General features: G+C 35.7%; 1 protein-coding gene across 1 annotated transcript; it reads left to right on the forward strand.

Annotated features, from left to right (window-relative positions):
* Positions 1–12672: 12672 nt before the first annotated feature.
* On the forward strand, positions 12673–14245 carry LOC143621404 (uncharacterized). Its single transcript, XM_077092837.1, has 2 exons — positions 12673–13378; positions 13450–14245. The coding sequence occupies exons 1-2, from the start codon at positions 12673–12675 to the stop codon at positions 13890–13892; spliced, it is 1149 nt and encodes a 382-aa protein (XP_076948952.1). The 3' UTR covers positions 13893–14245.
* The last annotated feature ends 493 nt before the right edge of the window (positions 14246–14738 follow it).

Raw genomic sequence — 14738 nt, forward strand, 5'->3', positions numbered from 1 at the left:
AGATTTATCATTCACAAGGGCAAAATGTGGTCTTCTCATCTAACATGGGAGTCACTATTCTTGGTATAACTCCAGCATTCCAGCTGTGTGTTTTGAACTTGAATAATTCATCATCAAACTTTCTCTTGCACCATTAAAAGGTAATGTGGTATTTATAGAACTTTATATAAAGATGGTTTGTTACTTTGTTTTAAAATTAATCAACCAAGTTGTTTTAGAAATAACATATTTTTTGTATATAATGTATAAAACCATTTTCAATAAGTTATATATTGAAATCTAGACAAGAAATAAAACAAACTGTTTAATCAGTTTGTTTTTTTTAATAACATTAGATACGTTACTTATTATTGGAGAAAAACTTAAAAATTATGTTAAATAAAATTAAAAAGGGAAAAAAATAAGTTATATATCACGTAACATCTCAAGTACTATATCTCCACATGGCCTTTCGCCTTTGAAAGCGTCCTTCCTTCCCGGCGTTCGAGCATCCATCCACCTAGATATATAACTATTGATAGGAATATCTTTGAGCGTGTTCACAACGTTTTCTTTTCTAATGACAAGCATAAATTCGTAGGGTGGTCATGACTATCTATGCAAGCGGTTAGTCTTCGCATCAATTTTCAAGCTAAGTTACATTGAAAACATCAAGGAAACCAGTTCAATACACATTTATAAGTTCATTGTGGACTTATTTGAAATCAGGAGCGGATCCAGTGTTTGGCCAGGGGGAGCGTTTGCACTCACTAAAATCTATAGTTTTCTTTATATATTTGTAATATATTAGGTCCAAAGACCCAAGTGACCCATCTAAAAAAATTTTAGTGACCCATCAAAAAAAATTAGTGACCCATTCATGATTTTTTCAGTGCCCCAAACTTAACTTTTTAAATTTTAAGACCAAATGTAATTTTGTTATGAATAATAAGAATTAAGCTCATATAAGTTTAATTACAACCACTTTAATTGAAAATTTGAAATTAGTGGGAGACGAACAAATTAGGTTGATGACGGCTTCACATGTGGCATCTCATGTTAGATTTATTTTATAAATTGTGATTCCAAATTTTTGATTTTATTCTAATATAAAACAAACATTCATGATTCATGGTTCATCACTTGTTAATTTATTTCTTTCGTATCTGAATTCTACAACTACAAGGCGGTAACCGATTTCGATCTTTTGTTTAAAAAAAATAATGCCCTTTTCTTGAAATTCAAAAGACGAACAAATTACGGTGATCTTTGTTGTCTTATGGTGAATGATTATTTGGTTTCTAGCTTTCTAATTTATTCATTTTATGAGTGTACCGTTTATTATTGTTATTTTTTTAGTGTTCTACACTATTTAACTTTGTAATCCATTTTATTTGTACAGTAAGAGCTTTTAGCTATGACAACTATGAAAAGGTTTTTGTTATTGAAACGACAAACACCATCTGCCGGACCCAGTTTAGTTGATCTAGATAATCTTCCTTGGGATCATGTCGATAGAAAAAGAATTTTAAATTGTCACCCTAATCAAAGAGACAAGATACAGATAAAGTATTGGCTTAATGGACCTTGTCAACCAGGTGGACATGGTCATGCCTTTCCATATAGAAAGATAGGGACTACAGAATGACATTTCAGCACGGGTTGGTATGATAAATACGGTAATTGGTTAGAGTATAGTGTAATTTGTTGTGTTGAAAAAGAAGCACTTTTAAGTATTACGAATGAAGCTGTAATTGATCGTTTTTCATAAAATAAAATCACGTAGGGTCAATTGTAATATGTATTTTGTTTATCTTTAATGAAATTTTGTTTACATTTCTATAGGTAGTTTGTTTAATGTAATTTTTTAGTCGACCCGTTTCGATTTGACCCGACCCATTTTGGTTTGACTTGTTTTAGTTTAAATTGACGAGTTCTAGGTTGAACTTTTTTTGCATCCACTGACTAAATTTTCTAGATCCACCACTATTTGAAATAATGATAAGAGGCAACCATGTCCTTGTAGTAAGTTGCAGTCATGTTCTTTCATTAATGATATGATTGTGCATATCTGGAAAGAAGATACTCTCACCACTTTAAAAACCTTTTCATGTTTTTGGTATTTATTATAAAGACATATTCATGTGAAATTGTAATTCCAAACAATTACAAATAACCACTTTAAAGGATATAAGCGAATATTTATTTTAAACCAAACGTTTGTATAGCTATCAAAGTACTTCAGAAAGTGGAAATTAATATAAGAGAAGGATGCATTCCGACAAATTTCGGTTGCCATAACAAATAAGATACCGTCAAGGCATCAACACTTGTTAGGTTAGGTTTGATTCGAAACAATTTAAAAAATTGTTGGGGAAAATCTCACTTTTACCACTTACGCGAAATATATTACAATAAAATGTATAAAATACAAATAAGTATTGGATCCACCTTAGGTATCAAACTTACATAGATCAAAGAGTATCTATGCAGAAAGTGAACACAAAACAATAGTCATGTATTATTGAAACTTAAAAGTAACATGTGAAACGTGTTTTCCTTAAAGTAGATTTACGCTACTTATGTATGTCTCATGTGATATAACAACCGAAGCATTAGTTGTGTTTACGGGGATGGTCTAATAAGTCCAAGAATAACAACGGAGTTTTTCACATTGAATATTTTATGGAACTTTAACAAGTATGAAAACTGAATAGAGAGAGCTAATCTCTCATGAAATATACCGAAGTAAAAAAAAGTGATTTCTCATCACGATTTTCATCGATCTTCTCTTTATTATTTGTCTATAAATGTTCCAAAATGTTCATTTTATTGTCATAGAAAAAAATGCAATTAAGTGTAGATTTCACTTTCATTAAAGCGATTATTGTAGACACAATATTTGACTATATTAAAGGGGTTAATGTACTTAAACGTAACTGGTCAAACTTAATTAGCTAACAACACTAGCGCTTAGGGTGACTAACGGTTGCGCTCTATGCCTCTATCAGACAACACAAGCGATTACTCGATGAGGCGGCTCGCCCAAGTTGTCTAAACAACATTGAAACGAGTGACTAGTGCATCACGTGAAAAGGATATCTCGTCAAAGCAAAACCTTGCTTGCAAGAGGCACGATTTGAGTATGATGTTTGCGCATACACTATGTGAGTTCACAAATATAATACAACAATAAACTCCAACTAATATATTATATATAATATAGTTTATAGTTTTAAGAAGGAAAAACAACCTTTATAAACTATTCATCACATATTTTATAAATACATATGACTATTTGTGTCAAGCATATGCTCTCACTAACACTGCGTTCTCGAGTTTTTAATTAAAAGAAAGGAAAGTATAAGATTGGATAGGATGAGAGAAGAAAAGAAAGTACATGCATATAATGCATTCTCAAGTTTAATGAAAAATGAAAGAAAGTGGATGAAAAGAAATGGTTAATTACATTCTTTAGTTTAAATAAAAGGAAAGGAAAAGAAAAAAATGTGTAGTTTTACAAATATAGTCTTTTTAAAACAATTATTAGATGTAGATAGAAGAGTAAAGTGGTAATTTTAAATATTTATCCTTTCCTTTCTTTCCAAATCATGCCAAATTGGCAAGAAAACTTTGGGACTTAAAACACCCAAGTTTTTCTATCATTTCTTTTATAAAAAAAAAACTCAAGAATGAAGATTCAAACTAAAATCTTATCATTTCCTTTCTTATTCCATGGAAAAAAAACTCGATATAGACAGACAAAACATGAAAGTCTGGATACAATCTCGATGATTGAATCCTACAAAGGCTAGTGGTGTTACATGTAAACATTGATGTATGAAAACATTCTTAGCCGACTAATGGTCGTTGCATATTGATTGAACAATGGTGGTAGCTTGTTTGTACATCACAAGGGTAGGCGCAATCTAGTTGACTATATGCATCCTACAAATCGCGAAAACCAACGAATGTCCCTTCATATATTGCATACATTAAACAATGAATCACATTAATTCGTCGACCCCCATCCTCTTTAACTCCCCTGGAAGGAAGATTGTGATCTTAATGTCTACTACATTGACATTCTCGCTATGTTACTTTTGCTCTCTTTAGATAATATGATAATTAGTCTTACGTTAGAGACTTAGGTAGCATTTGGTATATGCATGAATGACTGGGGGATGGAATGACTCATTACGTAGGAATGAAAAAAAGTGGTGATTGGTTGCTCAATGGAGTGGAATCATCCATTACATATGGAATCTCATTCCATCAAAACATTCCTTCTCACCCCCCCCCCCCTTTCTATTTTTCTTCACTCCATTCCACTCATCATACTTTCTCAACACCACCACCACTTGACCGCCAATGTTGCCATCGTCACCACCTTCGCCATCACCACCTTACCACCAGCGCTACCATCGCATCACTGCCACGTGACCATAATCGCCACCACCACTGTCGTTGTCTAACCGCCACCATCGTTGCCAACGCCCTATGATCGCTATCACTACCAATGCTACCACCACCACAACCACCGCCCCTTCCGCTTGACCGCCGCCATCACCATTTTCATCATCGGAGCTACCACCACCACGGTCGCCATTTCAGTTTTTTTAATATATATATATATATATATATATATATATATATATATATATATATATATATATATATTGAGATAGGAATGTTTTTATTATTTCTAGTTTATTCTTACAATTTTTTAGATACCAAACAACATAAAGTAATTATTCATTTCATTTTCATATGTTAACCAAACAAGACAAATGAATGATAATGATCCATTTCATTCAATTTCTTCTCCCATTCCATTCCATTTTCATCTCATTACTTTCAACCCAACATACCCTTAGGGTGCGTTCGTTTCACGGAATGTAATGAAATTGGAATTTGCATATGATTGGAATATGAAGGAATGGGATATGGAATATGAACATTTCAATAGGAATTGGAATTAGGGGGAATTGAAATCTAAATACATTCTTAATGTGTTCGTTTGACAAATTGATAAGAATCAAATATTTTTTTTGTTTTTTTTTATTTTTTTTATTTTTTTTAACAATGATAACGGCAAAAACATTTTAGTTTTTTTAGATTTTTTTAATTTATATTTTGTGTTATGATCAAAAACCCCTCAAAAAATATTCAAAAATAATAATAAAAAATTCATAACTCAAAATATAAATTGAAAACAAAAAAAGTAATAAAACTAAAATGTTTTATTCGTTGTCCTCGTTAAAAAAACTCGAGATAAGATTCCAATAAATTTCTTTGAATTCCTCTACATTTTGGAAGGATTTGAAATCCTTGTATTTAAAGGAACTTGAAGAAATTGAATTTCAATTCCAATTCCAATTCTTAGAACCGAACACATCAAAATGAAATTAAGATTCCAATTCCAACGAAACGAACACGCCATGTCATGGGATTTTAATTCAAATTCCTTTGAATTCCCACGAATTTTTTGAAACGAACACACCCTTAAAGTTTAACCACGAGACAAAATATGCGTACTCTTTCTTGAATGTTGAGGCATTTAACCTTAAATACAAAAAAAAAAAAAAAAAAAAAAAAAAAACTAAATCATGTACGGCTCAAACACAAAGGTATATTATTATGCAAAATTGTATCGGTGACTTTCTTGTATGTTAGACCACCAAGCTCTATAAATTTGGAGAGTCTCATTGTATAACTTTTGTCAGACTAGTTGTCTTAATTGGGCTCACGTTGTCTTTCAGAGTTTGGCTTGAGCGTTCCCTAGGAAACCATACCGTCGGATGTCACTTGATAGTCATTATGTCACCATAAGAGCAGAACTCTCTGGCGTAACACACGGTTAGACGAAAACCCAGGTGGGATCGGGGTTCAAATTGATAATCTTTACACAATGTCTAGCTCAAATCCCTTACTGCCAATATCCGTTAAATTAACACCAGTTAGAAAATTTAGGTATCCACGAATAGGGGTGTTCATTGAATCGAATAACGAATTTTTAAGTTAATCAAATCGAATAATTCGAATAATTTATTATTTTTGCTGGTATTCGTATTCGATTCGTATTCGTTTAAAAGTTGGATTATTTGATTCGTATTCGTATTTGTATTACATCCCATATTCGAAATTCGATTCTATTTGTATTTGAAACTCGAATTCGAATCGAATTCAAATAAATTTGAATTGATTCAAGTTAACATATGTCAAAAATTTCAAAAATCATAATCGTCATTGTAAATCACATAAATACAAGTTTAAAGTAGCTACAATACTGTAACATCACGGAAATTTTGGGCCAAAAATGTCAAGTTTTCAAAGTCTATGGATCAATTCTGCCAAATTCCAAACTCCAAGGTTAAAAATGAAAATTCTGATTTCTTGTCCTCTCGCGATACACGACGAGACAAAAGACAAGCCCATCGCGTATCGCGATGGGGCTTGGTCAAAAGTTCTGGAAGGAGTCAATAGCGATACGCTATGTGTGTGGAGCCTACGTCATCGCGTATCGCGATGACGTGGCCTGACACGTGTGCCACGTGGCACTCGGTGGCACCGTCTGCCGCCACGTGTCACCACGTGGCAACACATCCGCCACGTGTCACCACGCGGCATAACGCCTGCCACGTGTCGCCACGCGGCATGACGCCTGCCACGTGGCAGGTCTACCCTGTGACTCAACAAGCCTACGTCGAGCTACGCGACGGGCTAGCCAAGGAACCCATCGCGTACCGCGATGGGATCCAAAATCAGGTCTATAAATAGCAGGTCCGGGCTTTCACTTTTCACACACTAAATCACACATACATCTCTCTCTAACATCTCTCTACACCTCGAAGTTCGTGCCCTCGATCCACCTCGATAACCGTGCCCGATTTTTCGTTTTCCGTGACAACGTTACCTCGAAGTTTGTGCCACCGTCCACCCGCATACGACCAAGGAAGGCGTTTGTTCTCGAAAGGCATGCCATTAATTTTCGAAGATTGGTGTCATCGTTGACGTGCCAAGTTGATCGAGAAAGTGAAGCGGCGTTGGAGTGCTGCTCAAGTTTCTAGGGTTTCTAAACGCCAACAATGGTTAGGCGTAACGACAAAAGAATATAATAAAATATTATATTAAAGGCTTAAGCTTTAAGTCGAGGTTATACTCGATACCTCGATAAAAAGAGAAATAAACATAACAAAGAAAAGAACAAAAGAATGAATTGTAAATATGTATATATGTGTGTAAGTATATATGTATATTCTTTGTTATGAAATTATTATTTAAGTAATAATGAGTATTCTTAAATAATAAAAGAAAAAGAATACGTTTCTTAGAGAAGAAGAAACGTCGGGTTTTTATATATAAACTAAAGGTTTATAATTACTTTTAAACTAAAGGTTTTCAAGTAAAAGAGATTTATGAACTAAAGGTTTATCGAGGTAAAGTTTATAAAATAAGACTAAAGGTCTTACGCCGGATTGTATATCCGACTAACAAATGGTTATACCCGTACTATAGGTGCGAGATAGTAAGGGAAAGACCCTCGGACGGTGTTGAAGCCGATCCCAAAGCGAAAAGGTGAATACTCCCCCAAACTTTTATAACTTATTTTCAAACGAGTCAAACGTATTATATGAAAATTGTTTACAAGGAACTATGTGTTCCTAAAACCGTTATAAATAAGAGTATAAGCCTAGCCCTCAGGCTGTGGTATACGTTTGTCTGGATCCTTACATATGTGGTAGTACGCGGTGGGCACATCGCACCACGCCTGGTCGTAGGACGCTTTCCTATAGGAAGCACGACCATGTGTATACTTACGGGTACTTAACTAAGTCGAACGCTGCGGTGTTTGCTGAGGTGACCTAGTGTAGAGACTCAAGTTTATAAACGTGTTGTTTTAACTTTGTTATTCCTAAGCTATGATGGGCCGAGGCAGGCGTAGCCTCGAGGGGTAATAAAGCAAAGGAAATTATTTTAGTGTCAGCGTGTTCACCAGCATTCGTTGCTGACGTATTTTCTTACATTTTGCAGGTGAACAAAGATAGCGCTTGGAGTGACGAAGTGCTATGAATATCCGATGGCTTGGATTTTTTTGTATAAACTTAAATTATTAAAATGGTGGTTTGTAAATAATATCTAATGCTTTTGTTATAACTTAAACGGGTATTTTATAATCCCGTCTTTTGAATATGTAAACTTTACATTTTGATCCTTAAAAGTTATAAAGTCTTCCGCTTACAAATATAACTCTGATTATTTACAATTGTGGTACCAACTGTTGGGTCGCACTCCTAGGCCCTAGAAGGGTGTGTGACAAATACCACATGAAAATAAGTTCAAAATTAAGTATTGGCAAAATTAAGAAATATCAGTATGGGTTATTGGGATTTATTACTATGTGACATTTATTATTTAAGGATTTGACCCAAATTAATAAATTAAATATATATATTATAATGTTATATAAATTGAATTCGAATTTCGAATCAAATCGAATAAAAATTCATGAATTCGTATTCGATTACTATACTTGAATACGAATTGAATCGAATTCGAACATTTTGAAATCGAATTCAAATCTTCATATACGAGTTTGAATCGGATCAAATTTCAAATGTTTCGAATTCGAATCAAATTTTGAACACCCGATGAACCCAGACAAGTGAAGGATTCAAAGTTTTATTTGTTAGTTGTTACATGTGCACTTATAAAAGAAAAAAGAAACATATAATCCAACTCAATATTCAAAGAATGAGAAATAAGCCATAAGTCCCCACGTCACGTGACTTCCAGCGTGACGGTTATGACTAGAGGTGCACAAACCGGTTTTTTTAAAAAAACCGGTTCGGTTATTAACCGGACCGGTTTTTTTGGCCCGGAAAAAAACCGGTTCGGTTAATAACCGGACCGGTTAATAACCGGTTTTTTGCTGTCAAAACCCTAACCGGTCTAACCGGTTAGGACCGGTTTAGAAACCGGTTAGAACCGGTTAATAAACCGGTTTTTTTATTAACCGGTTTTTTTAAAAATTTCGCGGTTTCAAATACGAATATTTGTTTTTTATATTTTGTACTTAATGAAGACCATTATTTTTTCACAGTATAAACAAACCGGTAACTAGTAGTTACTAACTACAAGGCAAAACGGTAACTACAAGGCAAAACGGACTGACCGCGGCCATTCTTTGCTTTCGTTGTTAGGGTTCTTTGCTTGGAAGATGAGTATGAGTGTGTGTTGGTGAATGTGTTTTCAACAAACCAAAGATTAAAAACACATAACTTTCATTTATAGTTTTTACATTAAAAATACAAACATTAAAACGTTATCGCATATTCGTAACTCAAAAATACAAACATTAAATCATTAACACTGAAGAAATCTCTGCCAAGAACTGTTGTTCATGATTTAACTCAAAAATACAAACATTAAATCGTGAACTAGCAGATGCTCCTGTTGTTCCCAATCGCAGTTTGTTCATGATTTGCCTCCATGTTTGCTGTTCTTTAACTAAATTAGAAAAATCCAAATCAACAAGTAAATAAGATCACATATTAGGAAAAAGAATGCTTAGACACGATTACATGAACAACTTGCTGTTTCTTACTCATGATTTGCCTCCATGTTTGCTGTTTCTTTAACTAATTTTCTTCGCTACCCGATCCCGAGCTATTTCTTAGGTAATCGTCGTACGCGGCTTCTTCATCGGTCATTGGTTGAGTGTGTCCTTCATTGACCTCGTCTTCATACAAGCCCGCTTCATACTCCATTTCCCCCTCGAGTGAGCGTTGATGTTGTGCCCTATCTAAAGAGTCCAAGTAATCCTTGTAGCAAATCGACATCTCTATAGCTGGTGCAGTGAGTCGAGTCCTCCTAATCGATATAACCCTGCCAGAAACAGAAAAAGCAGACTCCGAAGCTACCGTGGAAGCTTGGACCGTTAGTAAATCTTTGGCCATGGCGGCGAGGATCGGAAACTCATCCTCCTTACCTCTCCACCAAGCCAGCAAATCAAGACTTCTAAATTCATCCGGAGTCATGTGTTTCACAAAGTTGGTACCACCATACCTTCCAAGTTCACTGCTTGGGGTGTTTACCTTTTGACGTTTACCGGCGTCTTCCCAAATCATGTAGTACATCCCCATTTCAAGGTCGGTTTGGGATTGGGATTGGGCAACAGCTCTTAACGAGTCATGAATTTGGGAAGACGACCCGTATTTTGTAAGGTAGACATCATACATGTTTGACAAGGTGGTGTTGAAAGCATTCTTTAAAGTTTGGTTATAATAGGGGTTTTGATCGTCGTTTAACCCTAGCTCATCACAAATTTTTTCTATTAAAGCTTCAACACCACCAACATTGATGCAAGGGTTTAACGCAGCAGCACATGTCAAAACAGCGGGTAGTTCTTGAAAATATTTTCTAAATTTTTCTTTCATTTTTACACCCATATCAAAATAAGGTGCACCCCTACAATGAAGTTCACTCAACTTTGTGCACATGACAGCAATTTTTGGTAAAGCAATGGGGCTTGTTGGATAGTAAACCCCGGATAAACTAGTTGTGCAAGATTTAAAAATTTGAAGGACCTCCGTAACGATCTCAATCAATAACCAGTTTCTAGGATCGTACGGTGCACATTTACCCCTACTTGACAAAATTTGATGAAACGCAATTAATGATTCTTTTTGTTGGATGGCTTTCTCAAACATATTACAAGTCGAGTTCCATCTTGTTGGACAATCCCAATTTGGCCCCAACCATTGACAATTAGCTTCTACACAAAATTTTTTGTATCTTGAAAATGTTTTATTGTTGCTAAAAACATCTCGTAACATTATTTTAAAATTGTTTCTTTGCGTTTCGTTCACGTTTAACCCATCTTGCACGGCCAAGTTGATAATATGTGCAATGCATTGGCTATGAAAAAACGCTCCATCACAAATAGGTTTATACTTTAATTTTAAATTGCCAACCGCGGCCGTATTGTTGGACGCGTTATCAAACGAAATTGAAAAGATTTTATGTTCAATCTTGTATTGTCGAATGACTTTATCCAAGATTTGAAAAATATTTCTACCCGTGTGCGGGTAATCAAACAATTGAAACGCAACGGTTCGTTTCATCATTTGCCACGACTCGGGGTCAACCCAATGAGCCGTCACACAAATGTATGAGTCGGGCGAACCATGAGGTACCGACCACACATCCGTTGTTAAGTTTACACCAGTTTGTAAGTTTGAAAAGTATGAAATTAGTTCGGATTTAGCCTTTTTCCATGCTTTAAGACAATCTCTTCTAAGGGTCGAACGACTTACGTGTTGGTAGCGTGGTTGAACATAGTTTCGCATCATCTCCGTGAATTGAGGGTTGTCGAAGTGGTAGAAAGGAAGTGTTTGTTGAATCACAAAGTTTGAAAACTGTTGACGTACCGCTTCAACGTCGTACGTAAACACCGCTCATTGATTCGTCATCTCCGGCTGCGAACTACTTCCCGATTCGTCCTTCAAGGCCTTGCAAAAGGGCCTTTGTACATGCGCTTTTAAAGTGGAGTTTGCATCTTTGCCATAAAACTTCAAACAATGTTTGCATCGAGCTTTTTGGCTACCGTTAGACATTTCGCATAGGTCGAAATGTTGCCAAACATCATGGTTTCGTTTCGTGGGGATGACCCGAACGACCGTTTCTCCCGTGTTCGAGGCACCCATGTTGACGGATGAAGCAGCACTTTGGGAGGCCATGATAATCGACTACGAAATAAGAGTGGTATACTCGAGTATGAAATAAACGACTACGAAATAAGAGCGTATGGAGTGGTAATGTGGTATAATTGAGCGTGAGATAACAAAATAATCGCGTATGAAATAAACGTTTAGAGCGTTTGGAGTTGTATAATCGAGTGCGATCTAACCAATACCCAACCTAAACTATATATAGATGTTTGTGGGGGTAAAATGGTAAAAAAAAAAAAAACGGTCCAAAAACAAAAAAAACGGGCATATAGCCGTTATACAACGTTCAAAAACCGGTTTTTAACCGGTTATGGAGAAACCGGTTAACCGGTTTTTCCACAACGGTCAAAAACCGGTTTTTTTATAAACCGGTTAACCGGTTTTTCCATAACCGGTTAATAAAAAAAACCGGTTTTTCCATTAACCGGTTCGTTAACCGGTTTTGGATCTAGAACTTGTAACCGAAAGACGAACCGGCGGTTTGTAAACCGGTCAAACCGTTTTTAAAAAACCGGTTTTCGTAAAAACCGGTTTCCGGTTTAAACCGGTAAACCGGTTGCCCAACCGGTTTTTTTGGCCATCTCTAGTTATGACCTCTGCGTTGGCCCACTACCGATACCATCGCTGTAACCACTCCATTTTATATTATCCATTTCTTTATATTTATTATTTACATTAACTGCCACTATTTTCATTTTTCATTTTTTATTTTTTATTTTTTATTTTCTTCCCAGTCTTCCAACAATATTTTCATGGCTACAATAATATTAATCCACTCCCAATTTAGGGTTCATCCACTTTCCCCAAATTAACTTAACGCTCATTATGGAATCCAAGGTACTCTTAATTCACACTTCATCTCTACTAGGGTTTCTCTAATTTTGTTCCATGTAATTTTGTATAGTAGAATTGTTTAGTTGTTATATATGTATGTATGTATGTATATTACTACAATCAATCAATGGATGATAATAAGGAGTCTATCTCGTCTGGAGAATCGAGAGATCTCGGAGAAAGTGGAACTAAACTATTATTAAAATTCAATGGCGCGAATCGTGTTGTTGAAGATGTTAGTAATAATAATATTAATATTAATAATGGAACCGTTATTGTTGTTTCACCTTCTGTAACTGTTGAGACGTCATCATCTACGTCATCAGTTGCTCCTGCTGTTGGTATTAGTAATAATAAAAGGCAGGGGTTGAGGAAATGGAAGAGGATACCTAGAGAACTTGCTATGAAAACAACTAATCTTATTAATAATAAAGAAAATGGTGATTGGAATGTTTCGCCGGTTCGTGAAATGGTGGTGAATGGTAATGGTGATGGTGATTCGGATTTAAGTAGCAGGTCTTCGACTGCTTTGGCGAGTCCTCCGAGAAGTAGGATTGGATCGGGGAAGAAGCCGCGGGGTTTTAATATGCAGGAGGAGGAAAGTTTGAACTCGAACTCAAATTCGGCAGTGGTGTTTGTGCAGGGTAGTAACAGTTTAGCAAGCAGAAGTAGACAGAGTGAACCGAGTGCGAAATATGATGAAAAGTCAAGTGATGATAAAGATTTAAATGAAGAAGCACAAGTTGCATTTGTAAAAAGTGATGTTGAGTCCGATGACGCTCTTGTGGAGTCTATCAAAGGACTCCATTTTGCTCAAGAGGAATTCGAGAAAGGTAGATTGTTTGACCTCGGTGTGTTTTTTATTAACTTTTTATGCATATGATGTAACTTTTATGATCTGCAGAAGTTCTGAAATGGAGGGATGTTGGGAAAGATGATCCATTACTCATTAACGACCCGTTGCGTGAAATTCTTGAACTTAAGGATGCCAAGATTTCGGAACTGGAACTGGCTTTAAGTTCTGAAGGCTTTAAGACTGAGATGGAAGATTGCTTAATGAAAATGATCCAAGCTGATGTGGAAAATGTGGTAATTACTGCAACCACTAGAAGATTAATTGAAGGGCCGTTGCGTGAAATTCAACTTAAGTTACAAGAAAAGAACGTGTTATCGGAAGACGTGCAGACGAAGAAGCAGGACGACAAGTTGGAGATGAAAGAAAGTGTAAAGAAACTGCCAAGCAGAGTTTGTAGATTTACTTTATGTTTTGTGATCCAGTTTATATTATTGTTTGTGACCCTTTACCTGAAATCGTCGCCTCAAATTGTTGAGGTTGTACCCACTTAATTAAGTTACTCATAAGTATTGCCCTGTTGTAACATTCATCATAATATTGTATTCCTTTTTTTAATAAGAATTGTAGGCAGTCATTTTCTTGAATCAAAAATTGTGTTTCTCTTGTCACTTTGGTTACAAATTTACAATAGTCAATTTGATGTAGGAAAAGATAATATAAGCCACCTACTCTACCGGCTGCTAGCTGCCACTGGTTAACCTATATTGATACGTTTCTAAAACAACTTATTTTAACTGAGTCCATTTTGCTAGCCGCCACTGGTAAACCGAGGTCCTGAACATTTACGGTTGGGTCAGTTTAGGGTTTATTGGGTATTCTGTGTCGGTTTTGCATGTATCGGCCCAGGGTCGATAACAACAGAAGTTAGTCTGGATGAGCTCGTCATAGTTGTCTATTCCATTACATGTATCCAATAATGTTAAATTGATTCATACCGTTATATATATGCATGTCCCTGTTAAGCAAAGCGAACTTGTTAAGATGCTTTTGTCGGTTAGAGAACACGATCGGATGATGATGAGATACAATCAAAACAAACCCAAATATTCAATAATGATGACGATGACAGAATTTGTGATGATGAAGCACTGATGGCTAACCATTGGATATGGGCCCGAAACAGAATTGCATAAAAGTCAAGGACCGAGTACTGGACCAATTGTAGGTATTTCGAGTTGGTCTTGAGTTGGTTCATTGTATTTTTCGGGTCGGCCCGAGAGTCGCTCATCCTTGAAATGAACCAAATTGATACATTTTTAAAATGACCTGATTGACCCAACCTATTTTGCTCATAACCGGTTTTGACCCGAATCCAATCTGACTAGAATCCATTTTGA

The sequence above is a fragment of the Bidens hawaiensis genome, unplaced genomic scaffold (genome assembly GCF_021521415.1).
Source record: "Bidens hawaiensis isolate Kalapana, Puna unplaced genomic scaffold, B.hawaiensis_p1.1 tig00002866_1, whole genome shotgun sequence".
NCBI classification, from domain to species: Eukaryota; Viridiplantae; Streptophyta; class Magnoliopsida; order Asterales; family Asteraceae; genus Bidens; species Bidens hawaiensis.